The sequence below is a fragment of the Eulemur rufifrons genome, chromosome 17, assembly GCF_041146395.1.
Source record: "Eulemur rufifrons isolate Redbay chromosome 17, OSU_ERuf_1, whole genome shotgun sequence".
NCBI classification, from domain to species: Eukaryota; Metazoa; Chordata; class Mammalia; order Primates; family Lemuridae; genus Eulemur; species Eulemur rufifrons.
In genome coordinates this window covers 51,288,094-51,306,866 of record NC_090999.1, presented here as the reverse complement: position 1 = coordinate 51,306,866, position 18,773 = coordinate 51,288,094, and the positions used below count along the sequence as shown (strand labels likewise).

The following is an 18,773-nucleotide window of genomic DNA, read 5'->3' as shown; positions in this document are numbered from 1 at the left end:
CTCCTTATAATTCAGTGGTTCAGGTCAACAATTCAAAATACCTGTATTGAGTTCCCAGGACATGTAACATGAGAAACATGATTTCAAGTTTGAGATCAGATATTTTTTGTTTGTTTTCTGTATTTAAAAATAACTTTGTTTCAGCTATTTAGCACGCCTTAGATATTTTACAGTAATGAGTTGTTTTAAATTAAAAATTTTGTTTTTTTTATTGAGTGCTCACTTCCACTAACTGGGTGGAGAAAAAAAGGTATATATTTACTTTTGCCCTTAACTAGAACTTAGCACTCAGCTTTAGCCCTTGACTAGCTTTTGCCATTCCTTAGTAACAAGTGAGATGACATTTCCTTTGTGTTCCTGTTCCCCATCTTTATATCTAGTCATTCTTTTCTCTTTTGTCAGTTCAATAATTTTTCTTTTCTATAGCTGGTTCAAAGGATATCAGAAAGATCTGGAATGGGTCTTTCACATGAAACCTTATACCAGATTGAGTTCATTTATTATATGAGTTTGTTTATTATATTTGGACATAAAAATATAAATAAAAATATTATGAGACTGCTTTTTAAATCTGGCCTTCACTCTGGGCAGGATTGAGTGACAGAATGAGCCTTCAGTCAGAGTTTACATTAGCACTGTGGTCATGTTTACCCCATTAACTCAAAGAATACCTTCCTTGTATGTGTTCAAAGCGGATACAATATTGACTTTGTATTTTAAGAGTACATTATTATAAAATTGGTTTTAATTCTTCCTCATGACAAATCACTTCTAATTTATTATGTAACTTATTGCCGATTCTTTTTCATTATTGTACTGTTTACTCAAAGATGTTTCATTGGAAAATATGCCCAGTGAAAATTCTCTTTTAATTTCTAGGGAGGTGCAGTATATTGTCCTACAAAATATAGCAACTATGTCAATTCAAAGAAAGGTATGTACGTTAGGACACACAATTTAAGAGGCAAATGAACATATTAATACTGTAAATGTATTTATATATATATTTTTTATAATTTAGGGCATGTTTGAACCTTATCTGAAGAGTTTCTATGTTAGGTCAACTGATCCAACTATGATCAAGACACTGAAGGTGTGTATGTTTTCATTTTTTGGGTACTCTTAATACATGTTTACTTTGCAGAGATAGTGCTATAACTTTCTAGCATCCGCAAAATGGAGTCCTGCTTTTCTAAAAACAGATACATTTAAGGATTTTTCTTTATACTTCCTAATCTGTATTCTTATGTACTATTAATAGTTACTATGTTACATTCTGATAAAGTTAAGACATGCTGCCTACACCTTGGATAACTCATGCTGAAGGAGATAAGCATGTGAATAGATGATTTTAGCACTGTGTATTTTAAGTGATACAGCAATTTGAATTGAGTGCTGTGAAAACAGAAAGATGAGGCTAATTCTTTGAAACATTTGGAAAAGATGATATTTGGAAGGATCTTAAAAGAATGACAATTGTCAATTTTTTTTTTGTTGTTGGTAGGTTGATTGGGAGGTTGAAAGGTTTAGAGTAGGTGAAAAGCATAGTTTATGCTGACACGAGGGATTATGAAAGTGTTGTTTTCAGAGAAAAATAACTACAATATAGAGTGGAGTTAGGAGTATAAAGCTATAATGATTAAAACAGTATGATATTTAGAAAGAAAAGTAAGTGGAATAGAATAGAAAGCCTAGAAACATAGCCATACATGTGAAAATTTACTGTGTAATAGAAGTGACATTACAAACCAATGGGGAAAGGTGGACTATCCAATAAATGTTAGAATTATGTGTTGTGCACATGGAAACTGAGTTCAGTGATAAGAAAATCTAAGACACACCCAAATTGAAGGATATTTTATAAAAAATTTGGTTTCTAATCATCAAAAGTCATGGAGTCATGAAATTTAAAACAGAGACTGAGAAACTATTTCAGACTGAAGGGGAAAACTAAATGTAATATGTGATACTGAACTGGATCCTGTTATTATACATTATTGAGACAATTAGTGAAACTTAAATGCATAGTGACAATTGCACAGAACTAATGCGTCATTGTTAATTTCCTGATTTTCTTGCTTGTACTGTGATCTGTAGAACATGTCATTTTTTATAGGAAATGTATACTGAAGTGTTTGGGGATGATATGGCATCAGATTTGCAACTGTAGTCTTAAATCATTCAGAGAAGAAAAAACAGTTCTTTATACTATACATGTAACTTTTCGTATGATTGAGGTTGTTTTTAAAAAGCTGTTCAAAAGTTAAAATATAGTCACCAAAATAAAATGAAAAGTTAAGCTGTAATCTGGGAGAAAACATTCCCAATACATGTATCTGAATAAATATGGCTTATACCCGGAATATATAAAGGACTCCTTCTACAGTCTGTGCCTTTTAATTGGAATGTTTAATTCATTTACTTTTAATGTAATTATTGATATGAGTATGTGTCCACGTCTTATTTTCTGTTTGTCTCATCTGTTCTCTTTCTTTTTTCTTTTTCTTGCTTTTCTTCAGATTAATTATTTTTTATGAGTAAAAAAAATTTTTTTGCAAGCCCATTGGAGATGGTCTTGTAATTACATATTTCTTATATCTATAAATCCAAAAGAGGGAATTAAAATGTCTAAGTATTTGGAATGGTAGAATGTAGGAGAACAAATCAAGACAACTGGTATCTGGAAAGCAGGTATAAGATGGAGAGGGCAAATTGTTTTCTAACTTTACTAACAAAAGGCAAAAGTTAAACTAGCTTAAATTGTTTAAGTTAATTAGATATAAATTGTAAAGCTGGAACAAACAATGAATAAGGTGTAGAAGTCTCCTTTTTCTAATTTTTTTTTTAAAGAACTAGTAATTGTCTAGTCTCTGCATAGGCATAGGAAGACAGACTAAGTTCACCTCGAAGAGTATAATGCCTCACCACATTGGTGACAGTGTGATTTTTTTAAAAATAGAAATTACCTTTCAATTAAATCCCTAGGCTTTATTAAGTTTATCTTTGGTTTATGTTTTAAAATCTTTACTTTTTCTTTTTTTCTACCATAGCTTGAAATTTTGACAAACCTGGCAAATGAAGCTAACATATCAACTCTTCTTCGAGAATTTCAGGTATGTATATAATGCTAATTATAAAATAACGTCTAAAACATGTTCAATTCTTAAGTTAAATTTGTATCTTTCCCAATCTAGAAATATGTAATTATATAAATAAAACAGTGCTTTGAGGCAAGAATGACAACTAAGAAATTAATAAATTTTTGAGAATAAGGATTAACTACAAATTTATAACTTAAGGAAATGGAATAATATTTCCTTTCATGTTTTCATAGAGGTTGAAAGACTTTGGTTTATAACTTTGTCTTTGTTTGAAATTTCATTTCTGGAAAGGATGTCATCTTTCTGTACTCTGCACTCACGAAAATGGCTTCATTTCTTCTGGTTGTCCCTGTTTGATTGACCTATCACTATTTTAGACACTGTACAACGTTAGCCTCCTGTACAACTCAAAAATATTTGGTTTGTAAGTGCCCACCATGATTTTTTTAATTGTTGTTTTTATTTTATTTTTTGTATTTTTAAACCATACGTGCTGATAGCTGAGATGTTTTTAGCTTATTTCCCAAAAAAATACTATTCAAAAATTACTTGATGGACATGATGCCTTTTATGATAGAAGAGTCATCTTTGAAGCATTAATGGTGGAGCACAGCAATAGAAAACTTTATGTCAGTAGTATGAGTTTTACATCCCATCAGCATTTTTCTTAACAAAAATATTCCACATACTGTGCACTAGTACAGAGTTTATCAACGCCTACCTTTTATAGATTTATTTTGTTGCCGTAATTCTTCTATAAGCCCATATTAAATTTCTTTTTAGCTATATAGACCCTATATTTCTTTTTAGCTATGTGGTTTTAAAGTTTTTTAAGGAATAGTAGAATACTATGGCATGTCCACGATTTATATTTTCATAACTGGATTACTTTTTCATGCTATATGTTTTTCTAGAAAAATTCCTTATAAAATTAAGATGTCTTGGAAACCCACTCATATTTATATGCCAGGAAATGTAGTATCTTCAGTTCTTATCCAGTAATCTTATTAGCTATAGATCACAGCTGAATTTGATTTTTACTTCATTCTTATATTTTATTTATTTATTAATCTTTGAGTTTTGGTCTTCGTGTTTACTCATATCCCTTTTTCTGTTGTCCTCTGTAATCTCTTTGGGTATCTTCTCACCTTCCATTTTCTGCTTATGTCAATTCTCCTGAGATTGTAGGAAGAGAATCTTAGGTAATCTTAAGGAAGTGTTTGGTTGTATAGAGAGGTTACACACTATACCTGTTTCAGAATATTTGTGATCTAGTTGTTTCATTTAAGATTAGGATATTTATTTAATAAGGTCCATTTTTTAGTCAAACTTTTAAACATATTCTTTCTTCACGTATTCATTTTTATCATTGTCTAAATTTGTACTTTATTTCTATTTATGTGTTATGTTCATAGTTAAACACAGTTTGCTTTTAATAACTTCTTGAGTAAAATAGGGAATTTTTCTGAAGATTCATAAGTATTTTTTTTTTAATTGAGGAAATTGAGTTATCTATTTGGGAATAGTTTTAAATACAGTTGGTTTTACCTTCATGGAACTAGGAAAGTTTAATTTGTTTATTTCCTCATATTTAATCACCTTGTTGTTCCCATTCTTACTAAATTTGTCCTCCTTTTTTTTTTTTAGCTATTCGTAGATTCTCTCCCCCACTTGTCATTTATACAGCATTTAAATGTATATATTTTTTTGTATTTTAGATAACCATAGTGTTAATTTTAAATTGTGTATTTCTCATTTGAGGTTGGGAGTATTTTTTAAAAAATTTAGTTGAAAATTGGATTTTAAATCCTATGTATATATAATGTGATATAAAATATAAATGTGCATATTAAAAGTACATTTGTTTCTGTTAACAATGAAAGCTTACTTTTTAAATTGGGGAAGTTCTAACCAAATTTTGCAAATATATTTTAACATCCAATTGTTAATCAGTGATTTTTTATTTTTAAATTTGTATAAATGTGCTGTTTAAAGTGTTTTTAAAAGTATGCTTTAAAAAAAAAACCTATTTCAAAAGTATGATATTCTGTTTTAAACTGAGTATTTGTAGTCTTTATTGAAATGCTGCTCACTGTGGCTGTTGTTATGGTTTTGCAACCATTGTGATACCATTTTGAAAGTAAAATGTTTGTGAATACCATACTGGTCTTATTCCTTTTCTCCCAATTTTTGGAGTTAGTATCTCTGAAAAAGTGACCCTTTTTTTCCATAGATTCACAGGTGCTGCTGGTTAAATGAACTGAAACCTCCAAAGAGAGAGTTCTCATCATCTCTTTCAACCTTGCACTTAAACTAATTGCTGTCTTTGGGTGACTGCTCCCTATCTGTTGGAGTCTCAAGCCACTGTGGCCACAGGTGAATGAGCCTGGCTTGAAAATGTGCTGCTTCTATAGGCACATTCTTTAAGTAAAAAAACAAAACTGAATTAACCTAAGTCATCAGTCAGGCCTCCTATTGTGCTTACGAGAAGATTATGTATTCCTGAAGTCTTATATGTTGACAAAGCTTGATATAATAGGGTTTTTGGTTCACTTCATAGTACCAATGTGTAAACTAATTGAACTAATGTTTTCTAGACCTATGTGAAAAGCCAGGATAAACAATTTGCAGCAGCTACTATTCAGACTATAGGCAGATGTGCAACCAATATCTCAGAAGTCACTGATACGTGCCTCAATGGCCTGGTCTGTTTGCTGTCCAACAGGGATGGTAAGTTCACAGTTTCATTTTATTTTCAAGTGATTTGTAATTTGAATATTTTTGGTATTATCTGTAAGTTGTAACCTTTTTAACTTTGCATTTTAATTTTTCCTATATGTCATTAATGTAGTCACAATAAAGTGGCATTTTATCCATGAACATAAGCGCAAACATTCTGTTTTTTTTTTTAAGTAAATTAGGTAATTAACTAGCATTCTTTTGCCTCAACACAACTAAGAAAGTTTGATCTGTTTGTTTTACTTCTTGACAGTTTAACCACCTTCACTGTACCCTTTCCACAAAGGTTCTTTTACTACTTTTTAATAAGTCATGCATAATATTGGTTCACCTGCAGAGGGTGCTAAAAGCAGGCAAATGACTTTATAACATGGAGAAGTGGCTAGATCAAAAAATATATTAACTGTGTACCTTCAATGTTTTTTCCCCCCAGAAATTCATCTAATAATTTTATATTAAAGATTAACTAGATTCAAAAACCATCAATTTGGTACAGCTTCATATTTTAAGCCAAACGATATCTAAGTGTTTGGTAAAACTCTATAGATAATATCCAGTGAAATATGTAATCTAGATTTCATATTGTTTTGTGGTAAAGTGTCAGCTATTTCTATAGATATGGCTTTAGAATTAATGGGGCCATTTAGAGAAAGAAAAATAATTCAACTTTTACCTTTAAAATAATTTACTTAGACTTGTTATAATTGTATATTTGATTAAAATGAAATTTTTTTTGAAAAAGCATAATTTTCTGTGTAAAATCATTGAAATTATTAGTGGAATTTTAAATATATGCTTATGTAATGTCTAGATACGGGCACATATGGCATAGCGGCCATGAAGTGAAACACAACAAAATTGATTATTTTTAATATTTTATTTGAAAAATAACTTTTCATGACAATAATCCTGTTATCCCTAATTATCTTTTCCCACATGTAGATCTCTTTAGAAAACAGTAACATTGTTGAAATTACTTCTGATGAAAAAATTGAAAGAAAATTTATTCCTAAATAGCATTGATTTTTGTTGTGAACATAAAATTTTAAACTTGTAAACTTAAGATATTATGACAGATAGAACATTTGTCTACATGTAGTATTAAAATTTCAAATAAATAACAACAAAAATTATCAAGAACATAGTTTAAAAAATTTATTTGTCTCTACAAAGTAACAGACAGAGGGGAGATAGGATGATAAATGTTATCCATTTTATCTATTCCTATTTTTAACAAAGACTAATATTTTTGTCTCTGTTTTTGTGTCACACTTGAAAATGTTACTGTAAAACCACGTTTTTTATTTTCCTGTATCTTTAATAATGACTTTCTATTTGACCAAATAAAATACACTCCTTGGGAAAATAATTTCAGAACATTAAAGATTATGAACCAAAGTTTACCAGAATAATTGTTCTTTATAATTTAGTAGCATACAAAAACAAAATAAAACAAAACAAAAACCCACCTGAAATTAGTTAGAACACTGATTAGTTCTTTCAAATACACAACATATTTAAGTTTTCTCAATTTTATTTTTTGACTTTTTTCTGATACGAAAATTTCCAGCTGTAGATTTTAAAGCTACAGATTTATAGCACATTAACTTTGAATATTTTTATTCACTTTGATTTAAAAGATAAATCTCCCCCCCATAGCACTTTTAAGGGAAGAATAGATTGTTTTATAATTAGATACTGGAAGATTAATATTATATATAATCACTCACAAAGAGTAGGAAGATTTACTGATTTAAAATCTGATATTTTAATGTTTAGGCTTTTGTTTTTGGTAAATCAAAACTCTTTATAGCCATGGATTTTTTTCCCTGCAGTTTGAATACTAACAAACATAAATTGCGTTGTCCAGGTTCTGGTTGTATAATCATCATTAACCTATAATACCCAATTAATTATCTCTTTATCATATATGCTACATTTTTTTTGTAGTGTGGAAATCTGGCTCAATAAAATTAAGAGGTAAAACAAATAAGGAGACTATATTAAAATCAGTAACATAAAAGAACATTTTATAGTATTATTAACTTTAACAGTAGAGCCCATTCCACTTCTTATTAAAAGTTCTATTTTTACAAATAAATACTATGAAGGTAGCCTTCGTTTCCTTAAAATCTGCAAGATTTTTTGTGACTTTTAAGAATCTGTGATTCTTTGATTTTATAGTGAAATTGATACCCCATTATCTCTTTAGATAATGTATCTTTAAACTTTAGGAACAGCATTTAGACTCCAGTGTTTTTTATGTATGTTTACTCTATTTCTCTTAGTGTTGTAGTTTTGTGTGTGTGTGTGTTATTGAGGACTTTTCTAAGCAGACTGGAAGCTTGCCTTAAAATAGTCCATTGTCACTCTCTAAGGTTAATTTCATAAACACGTTTCTTAAGGACGTTTAGTAGGAGAAATCTGCATTTCACTTGACTTAGAAGAATTTAATTGCCTAAGGTAATTTATTTCAGGTAACATATTAGCAAAATTTGCTTGTCTGAATAACCTTATTGCCGTCTATTATAAACTAAAAGGATTAGGGGTGGAAGACCTTTTTTTGTTTAGTTTTTTAATAATTCAATAAGCATTTACTGAGGACTTGAATTAGTTGAGATATTTAATAAATGTTGAATACATTAATATAGTACTCATTTAGCTTATGAAAGATTCTTGCCTTTATGGAGCTCATAGTCTAATGGAAAGAGATAGTAATATAAAATAAGTGTACTATATACTGACCACTTACTCTGTTGCCAGCTGTTTGCTTACATGTAGAACTAGATTATCTATGTTTGAATGTTGATGGTATCTTGAGTAAATTACCTAATCTACCTGATTCCTCATTTGTAAAATGTGTATAATAATAGACTATATTTCTTAGAGTTAGGTCCATTAAGTTTAGTTGAGGACAAGGAGGAAGCTAGGACAGGTCCAGCACATGGGATCATTTTGCGCTTCTGGTGGGTTAACACCACAGTGCTGAGGGCTTTGGCCACCAGAAGGTAGCATAAAGGAAAAGTAGTGTGGAATTCCTTGAAGGGAATGAGAAGGAACCTGTGGTAGGTAGAATAATGGCCCCTCAAAGGTTCCTGGGTCCTGATGCCCCAAGCCTGTGAATATGTTAACTTACATGGCAAAAGGGCCTTTGCAGATGTGACTAAGTTAAGGTTTTAGAGACGAGGAGATTATTCGGATGGGCCCAATGTTATCAAAAGTGCCTTTATAAGAGAAAGAGGGAGACAGGAAAGTCAGAAGATGTCAGAAGCAGAGGTCAGAGTGATGTGATTGTTAGGAGGGAAACTTGAACCAAGGAGGGTGGGGCAGCCTCGAGAAATTGGAAAAGGCAAGGAACAGATTTTCCTCCCCTAGAACCTCCAGAGGGAATGCAGCCTTGTTGACAGCTTGATTTCAGCCCCATAAGAACGGTTAGACTTCTGACTTCAGAACTGTAAGATGATAAATTTGTGTTGTTTTAAGCTACTCTGTTTGTAGTAATCTGTGACAGCAACAGTATGAAACTAATATAGTTCCAAAGGATATATAATATTCCAAATACATATTTCAGCTATAAGCAATCCTGCCTCTGTATTACGGATAATTAAAATAATGCAACATTTTTTTCCTTAGGCCAGTTTTGCGATAATATATTTTTAAAATATTGATTTTTATACTATGAAATCTTTAAAACTATACTTAGCGTATATGGCTTCACTAGTAATTACATAACCATTTTATTTTTCGTACTAGAGTGTAAGCTTAATGAGGTCAGGGTGTCATTCTGATTTACCTTTGTTTTTCTCATAGCACAAATAAGTGGTCTTTTTAGAAGTAATACCTTCTCATAATAATATAGAACATTACTGTAGGTAGAATGGTACATTCTGGTTCTGCCTTTGAATTCTGGACAAAGTCATAATTCCAGTGCATCTCTCTTCATCTTTAAAATGATAGTAATAGGTTATCTACCTTTTGTTATTATGAGAAGAAAATGAAATATGACATCATTTTGTAAACGAAAGCATTAATGTTAATAAACTGTTACTTAATTTTTCATTCCCATGGAGAAAGTTACACAGTTTGAAATACATACATTTAATAATGGTTAGAATGATAAAATTTATTTATATTCTTAAGGAGAACAAGATAAAGTAACAGGACACAAATCATGGTATTTCCAGTATAATATTAAAATAAACGTTTTTAGTATACCCCAGGGAATCTGTAAGATCTATGAAGACCTATTAATAAAAAATGTCAAAATAATAAGTAAAGGCAATGTTGATTTATATTGTTGGCATTGGTAGCATTTATAATAGTTTACATAAGATTTATTCCATAAGGTAAGGTTCTCAGACTAGTTATATTACATTTCTCTACTGGTGCCACCCAAAAGTAACTGGACCAGTGATTAGCCACTTTAGTATGATAACTCAATCACATAATTCCGATCTGAGGATTTGCTTACTAGCCACTTCCAGTAGCAGTTACTGTATTAGGTAAGGCCCTAGCAACAAACAATACTTAAAAGGGGGACTGAAGAAAATTTAATGAAGGAACTGTTTATACAGTGTGGGCAGGATTAAGGGAAACCAACAAGGTATGATTTAGCACCATGGGGCTAACAGGCTAGCAACAGTGGGAAGCCCTTACCATACCTAGGGTTGAAGGGAAAGGGCATGAGGAGGAGGCACAGTTACCAGACCCTGCAGGAGAGAGCCACTCACAGGAACTGATACCTTCGGTAGAGGATTGCATGTGTTAGTTGGGAGGCTGGCAGGGGAGGGATACAGGATAGTAAATACTTTCTCCTCTCTCCCCGGATCTCCTGCTGGTGCTTCCTATTGCTGCCAGAAGCCAGGGGCAAGGGAGTCTGGTTGATGTAGTCTACAGATGGACCTCTGAGGGCACAGAGCTGGGGAGAGAAAGACAAAGTGAACTCATGGGGAAAATAGAGACAATCCAGCCCACAAGTCCCACTCTTCAATGTTGTTTCTACAGTAACATCTTTCCTGCTGCTACTAATCTTTACTGCTCACTTTTGTGGACATATCACTTAAGGAAATTTTTTTAGCTTGCTGTTTTCTATACAATAGGGGAAATGTTGTTTAGATTATAGATATTTGATTGCCACTATATAATTGGTAGACATCAAAGAGCAATATTTGAGAACTCTGGTTAAAAGCTAAAGACATAGAACACTATGGTGAGCAGTATAATCTAACCTCTGTTGCTTTCCTGATCTAAAGAAGCAGAGATTAGACATGGATAACAGAAGCTAGGAGATAACAACAGAGGTTCTCTTCTACTTAAGACAGGTGTTCACCCCAAAATTTGGGAGCACAGTCATGGTTTTTTTGTTTGTTTGTTTTGTTTTGTTTTTTATTATTTTTATTTCAGCTTATTATGGGGGTACAAAAGTTCAGGTTATATATATTGCCCATGCCCCCCCATCCTCCCCACGTCTGAGCTTCAAGCATTTTAAGACATACAGAATGTTTTGCTAATTTACATTTTACCAAGCATATTGCATTTAAATCGAATTACACATACTTAGTATGAATAATCTCTTGTCTTTTTCAGAAATAGTTGTTGCTGAAAGTGTGGTTGTTATAAAGAAATTACTTCAGATGCAACCTGCACAACATGGTGAAATTATTAAACATATGGCCAAACTCTTGGACACTATCACTGTGAGTATCAATTAAGAGATGTTTGCTGAATTCTACTGAATTTTATTCAGTACGTGGTAGTGCTTAGGAGAACTGAACTGGATTCAAATTGTGGTCTAAGATTTTGTGCTGTTGTAGGAGGATAATTACAAATCTGAAAAGGGGCAAGGATAGAATGAGACTTGCCATGTTAGATTGGAATTGGAGATAGCAGTGTGAGCTTCATGGGTTTTTAATATAGATATTCAGGTGTTATGTGAGTATATATACACATTTACGTGTCACATGTGAATGTGTAAATGAAAATACAAGCATCTATTTCCTAGTGCTGTCCTTTGAGAGGACCTGGAAACAATAATAACCCAGTACCACTCAGTATACCTCGTACCTAGATCTCTTTCTCTTTTTAATTGAGATATAATTTTATACCATAAAATTCACCCTTTTGAGGTGAATAATTTGTTGGGTTTTGGTATACTCATAAGCTTTTGCAATCATCACCACTATGTAATTGCAGAACATTTTTATCACCCTAAAAAAAAATCCCATAGTGAAACTGCACAGCCTCCCTTTGCCCTATGCCCTGGCCACCACTAATCTACTTTTTACCTCTGTAGATATGCCTATTCTGGACAATAATATGTGGCCTTTTCTTTCTGGCTTCTTTCACTTAGCATGTTTTCAAGGTTCATGCATATTGTAGAATATAGTACTTCATTCCTTTTTATGCGTAGCTCTTCATTTTTAAATACTATTCTCCACTTAAAGGAACCAGGATTCCTTAGAGAAATGGCTGATTTCAGAGCTAGGGTAAAGAAAGAACAAGATGAGCTTGGAACATCTTGTTGGGGCAAACAAAAGCAGGAAAGTGCTCACAGAGTGAAAGCGACATGACAAAAGGACCCAAGAGCCATCTTGAAGGGGCTGCCAGCTAGCCAATTTCAGCAAAAAAATTGATGACAGTAAAAGGATTATAACCCATGGCATAAAGTAAGAATCTCTAAGTCTGCATCAGAATGAATAAATAAATGATTCAATAGGGAAGAAAAGGAAGCTCTTCCTTACAATTCAGAAACAACTAGTAAATGTAGAAGGAATGATGGAATTAGAACATCACTGTTTGGCAACTAGCACAATGATAATTGATTCAGGCAAGAATTATTAACAAACACTAAAAACTAGTGGGTGAAAATTTGAGTAACAGAGTATTTACACAGTCTCAAAGTATATCCTTTTAAGGTACTTTTTAATTTTGAAGGTTAAAATAGTGACTTATAATGGAGAAACCTGGCAAAAACGATCTTAACCAAATTAACCTAGTTAACATTGCCATTAACATTGCCATTAATGGGATCATGTGCCTTCTGATATGATACACTGAAAAGAACTTAGTATCAGGGCTATTACATTCCTGTCCAAAGCAAATGACTTGAATCTAATCATTAGGAAACATGAGATAAACCCAAATGGAGGGTATTCTACAAAATAACTGTACTGTTTTTATAAATGTCAGTGTCATGAAATGCAAAGGAAAACTCAGGTACTTTTTCAGATTAAAAGAGACAAAAAGAACGTGACAATACTATGCCTCACCTGATTTTGTCTTTTCTTTTTCTATAGAGGATATTATAGGAACAAGTAGCAAAATCTTAATGTATAGATTAGATAATAGTATTGGTTCAGTATTTAGTTTCCTGATTTTGAAATTGTTTTACTGTGATTGGGTAAGGGCATTCCTTTTGTTAGGAAGATCACATTGAAGTATTTTGGGGAATTAGGGCATATCTACAATTTTATCGATTAAGAAAACAAAATGTGTGTGTATACCTAGAGAGATAGCTAACACAAATGTAGCAAAATGTTAACATTTGGGGAATCTGGGTGAAGGGTATCCAGAAATTATTTTTACTCTTCTTGCAACTTTTCTGTAAATCTGAAATTATGTAAAAAAAATAAGCTCATACAATAAATATTAGTCCAGACTCCACCACTTACCACTCTGTGTCTTTACATTAAAATCTCTGTATTTCACTTTCCCATCTGTAAAATGATGATAGTAAAAGGACCTACATTACATTATTGGTATAAATGTTACATTAGTATATGTAATGCTCTTAGAACATTGACTGGCACATAGGAGCGCGCCGTGTGTGTTTGTTACTGTGTCTTCATGCTCTTCTTCCCTTTGAAACTAAAGTTTTTGAAAGAATTATCCGAAAAAAATTTTGTTCCCTTACTTCAGATTCAGTCCTCAACCCATCCTGATCTGATTTTGACTCCCCAGCCCTTCATTAATTAGGTCTTTTCCAAGGTTGCTATCTCCTTAATAAATCTGGTGGATGCTTTTCTGTCTTATCTCCCTTGATCTTTTGTTAACATTTGATTTCACTAACCACTTCTTCCCTTTGAAATGTTCTCTCCTCATGATTTCTGTGATTCCACATTCCGCTGGTTTTTCTTCAACCATTTCTACTCCACTTTGTTTGTCTTTTGCTATGCCTGTCCCTTGAGGGTTGGTTAAAGTTTCGCTAACTAATGTTCTATAACAAATATAGTTGTTTATGGGGGGAACGTATATTTTTCTTTGAAGAAGGGGTAATCTATACTCTGAGTGTCTTCAGAGGGATGATATTTGTGTAGTCAAGGGTAATAGATCACAAGGTTTAGGGCCCACCAGTCAAGACCAATTTTAAAAATCCCTGGTGGCAAAATATTCTTTCCTTTAGGGTGTTATTAAAGCTTGCTGGGCAGTTATACATTTCTCTTACAGCTAGGAATGACAAGACTCACAGAAGTCACTCAGCATCTGAGCTTCCACCACATCTCACCAGACAGTTACTTTGTCTTCATATCTACTCTTTTTTTAAGAGACAGAGTCTCACTCTGTCACCCAGGCTGGAGTACAGTGACGTCATCATAGCTCACTGCAACCTCAAACTCCTGGGCTCAAATTATCCTCCTACTTCAGCCTCCCAAGTAACTGGGGCTATAGGAATGCACCACCATGCCTGGCTAATTTTCTTTTATTTCTTATTGTAGTGACATGGGGTCTTGCCATGTTGCTTAGGTTGGTTTCAAACTCCTGGCCTCAAGTGATTCTCCTGCCTTGGTCTCCTAAAGATCTAGGATTACAGGTGTGAGCCACCATGGCCAGCCCATATCTACTGTTATTGTTGATTCTGATAATCAAAACCAGGACTTTTCATAAAGATTATGTTATGAGAGATGGAGGAGTTAATAAAGTGATTTGAAAGCCAGATGACTTGGATTCAAATTTAGGCTCTACCTTTTACTAGCTTTGTGAACTTAAGCAAGTTAATTAACTTCTCCACCCTCCAGTTTTTGCATCCTTAAAATGGGGACAGTAGTACCAAAAACCTTACAGCTCTGTGGTGAGAAATAAATGAGTCAAAGCATGTGAAGCACTTAGAACAGAGCTTAGTGTAACCTGTTATCAAGGTTATATTTAATGTTTTTGAAGAAGACAAACTATGATAAGGTTTAAATTTTATAAGCTTTCTTGTTGCCCCTTTTATATTTTCCTTATTTAATGTAACTCTTATAGTGCATATCATTTGCCAGGCACTATTCTAAGCATCTTAAAAATATTGGTCATTAATTATAATAACAACCCTGCAAGGTAGGTTCTATTAGTATTCCCATTTTACATATGAGAAAACTGAGACACAAAGTGGCTAAGTACCTTGTTCAAGGTCACATAAGTCTGCTTTCTTAACCCGTACATTGTATCTCATTTCTATTTATAATCTATTTTTTAAATATTTTTTATTTTATTTTTAATAGACAAATAATTGTGTAAATTTATGGAGTCATCTCTTTTCTGTATTCAGTTCACATGATTACTCACTTACCTGGCCAGGATTTTATTATTGTTATTTCCTTTTGCTTCCCCCAAGTCATTGACAAATTGGGAATTAGATTGACATGGTCTGTGTCTGTCCCAATGTAGAACAGATGTTTGACATTATTTGTCAATAATCTGTTGATGGGAAATGAGGGTAAACTTTTTTCCTCAAGTCCACTGAGATGGGCATCCAGCATCCCTATTCTCCAAGCATCAAATTTCAGTAATATCTTTAGTGATTGTAACAACCACAAATATTCCTACACATATTTAGATACCGCCTATGGAAGTGATACAGCCCCCAGTAAGAACCGCTTTTCTAACCAATAACTAATGAACAAACACAGAGAACTCTAGATGGGGGAAGACAAAGAATAGAGATACATGAATATATGTATATATTTATACACATAATTAAGTGTATAATGATAGACTAGGAATGTCTAACAAAAGTGCTGAATGAGAACTCTTGAAAAAGAAGAGAGCATAATATGAAGAAAATTCTAATAATGTAGAACAAAAAGTGTTAAATAATAGGAAAAGCTAAGGATAGGATGAGATGGAGGTCAGAACAGAAGGATTTTCAAGGTCTCATGGGAGGAAGAGAGTGGAGGTAGTGAAATTATTATAATATTTTCATCTTGTGTTAAAAAAAGTAGTAAGGTGAAAATAGATTATCTTAGGGTGAAAACAGTGGGGTTTTATGGGGAAAATATTTGATATCTTGTTTACAAGTAATGGTAGACAAGTATGTGTCTGATTGTAAGGTGGAAATAGGAATATGAAATTCTGTATTCCCAAACTTCTTGTGCAAAATTTAGTTAAAATTTACACTAGTAAACTTGTCGGGGTCCTGTTTAGAAAGGAAGGGACAATTACAAGAAATGTTAGGGCTTCAGGGGAGGAATGTAGCTGCTTATATATAAAATCTGTGACAGTGTATATGAGACCTATATCAGGCAAACCTCAGACTTCCCTGGAAAAAAAAATTTGTTCCATTTGACTGTATCTATGTGTGGGGCTAGTGGATATTTTTGATTGCATAAACTTTCTCCACACCCATAACAAGATAAAATAAAAAATAAAAAAAAAATAATAAAAAAAAAATAAACTTTTTCCACAATAGTTACTGGCCTATTAGCCAAATAAATACTTTTTTACAGATCTATATAGCAAAGCTTATTTTTATTTTATTTTTTTGGTTTCTGTTTTTGTCAGAAGATAACAATTAACAGAATATAAAAGTATGGTGGAAATTCCAAATTCACAAAGAGGAAAAAAGGAACAAATAGCAACTTTACCAAACCAGAAAATAATAGATAAATAAAAGAAAAGAAAGGAAACAGAAATGTAAAATATTTTTTTAAATGAAAGTAAGGTGGAAGAAATAACATCAAATGTGTCCCACCCTAAATATAAATGGACTGAGTTCTCTCACTGAAAGACAGACTTTCAAACTGAAATGAAAAACAAAAGCTAGCTACAGGCCATTAATAATTAAAACACCTTAAGTGATAAAGGTTGAAGATAAGATAGGGAAAGAAATATTAACCAAATATGAATAAGGAAGTGAGATGTAGAGTTAATTAAAAGCATTTAATAAGATAAAAGGGAACATTTTAAAATGAAAAAGGCTAATTTACAAAGAAACTAATAACCACAAACTTATTTATACAAAAAATATGGCAACCAAACATGTAAAGGAAAAGTCTATTTGAAATGTGAGGAGAAATTGATAAAATACATTTATGGTGGGTGACTTCAATATACTGCTCTCAGATATTCCTAGTAGATAGATATAAGTAAGGACATAGAGAAAATAAGCAATGGAATAAAAACTGATTTAGTAAATATAACAAAAATCTTATATCTCTTGAACAGATATACCCATTTTTAGGGGTGTTTCCATCGAGTATTTTCAAAAAATCAAGAAAGTATTTGGGCTTAAGGAAAACTTAAAGATTTTACATTCTTTGACCATAAGCCATAAACTTAGATTTAAATAATTTAAAAGGGTACCAGGCTAGTTGTAAAAAAATTTTCTTTTAGATCAAAGAAAAATTTTAAAGAATAAACCCTAACTTTCCATAAACCTAGAAAAAGAACATGTTTTATTCCAAAATATGTAGAATGTGGCTAAAGTTATAAATGTGAGCTTTTTTCTTTTTCTTTTTTTTTTTTTTTTTTTTTTTTTTGAGACAGAGTCTCACTCTGTTGCCCGGGCTAGAGTGAGTGCCGTGGCTTCAGCCTAGCTCACAGCAACCTCAAACTCCTGGGCTTAAGCGATCCTACTGCCTCAGCCTCCCGAGTAGCTGGGACTACAGGCATGCGCCACCATGCCCGGCTAATTTTTTGTGTATATATATTTTAGTTGTCCATATAATTTCTATTTTTAGTAGAGACGGGGTCTCGCTCTTGCTCAGGCTGGTCTCGAACTCCTGACCTCGAGCGATCCACCCGCCTCGGCCTCCCAGAGTGCTAGGATTACAGGCGTGAGCCACCACGCCCGGCCTTTTTTCTTTTTCTTTTTCTTTTTTTTTTTTTGAGACAGGTACAGCTCTGTCGCCTAAGTTGCATTGCAGTGGCATGATCATAGCTCACTGCAGCCTCAAACTCCTGGGCTCAAGCAGTCTTCTCACCTCAGCTGGGACCACTGCACCCAGCCAGCATTTTTAAAGTATAGAGATCAAAAATAGAAGGACTTGCTATTTGTTCTAAAAAATTTGAAAAAGAACAATGAAACAATCATAAAATCCTAAGAAGAGGGATCAAAGTTGATTTTGTAAAATAGAATACCAGACAAAAAAGTAGAAATTGATAAAATACATGTTAAATCTAGTCCTTTGGAAAGAAAATAAAATAGAAAACTTCTCCTAATTACAGGAAGGCAAAGAGAGAAAGCAAAAGTAGGCAAAACTGGAATGTGATAATAGGAGAGATTAAAATAATTACCAGAAAGCTACATGTAATTCTTCATCACAGATTTGAACTTGGGAGGATAAAAAGCTGATAAGGAGTTGTTACTAATCTAACATATTTGAGGAAGCTGAAGTGCTTGCAGTGGGACAAGGGAGCAAGAAGCGAGACAATCTGTTGTGCAGAACCCTAAAAATGGCCAGGGATTGAAGGCACAAATTACCCCAGAAGAAGGTGGTGAGGGATGTAGCAGATGTAAGCTTCAAAGTTAGGAAAGAGGTGTGATTGAGTTCCCAGAATCTCTCTCTGTTCTAAACAGTCAAGAGAGCTAGCTATTCACATAACATAAGCCACGTGGAAACAAAAGCAGGACTTTATTTATCTGACCAAGCACCCGATAACTCCTAAATGCAGGCAAATAATTCTAAAATGTGAGCCTTAAAATAGGAGCCTTAGACGAGACCTCTATTCTCTTGA

General features: G+C 32.8%; 1 protein-coding gene across 2 annotated transcripts in view; it reads left to right on the top strand.

Annotated features, from left to right (window-relative positions):
• Positions 1 to 18,773, top strand: part of AP3B1 (adaptor related protein complex 3 subunit beta 1) — a 225,457-nt gene that overhangs the window by 82,479 nt on the left and 124,205 nt on the right. For both annotated transcript variants that reach the window (XM_069491985.1, XM_069491986.1), the window contains exons 10-14: positions 880 to 934; positions 1,022 to 1,093; positions 3,051 to 3,113; positions 5,699 to 5,831; positions 11,427 to 11,536. In XM_069491985.1, coding sequence (XP_069348086.1) covers positions 880 to 934; positions 1,022 to 1,093; positions 3,051 to 3,113; positions 5,699 to 5,831; positions 11,427 to 11,536 — 433 coding nt within the window. The remainder of the gene's footprint in view (positions 1 to 879; positions 935 to 1,021; positions 1,094 to 3,050; positions 3,114 to 5,698; positions 5,832 to 11,426; positions 11,537 to 18,773) is intronic.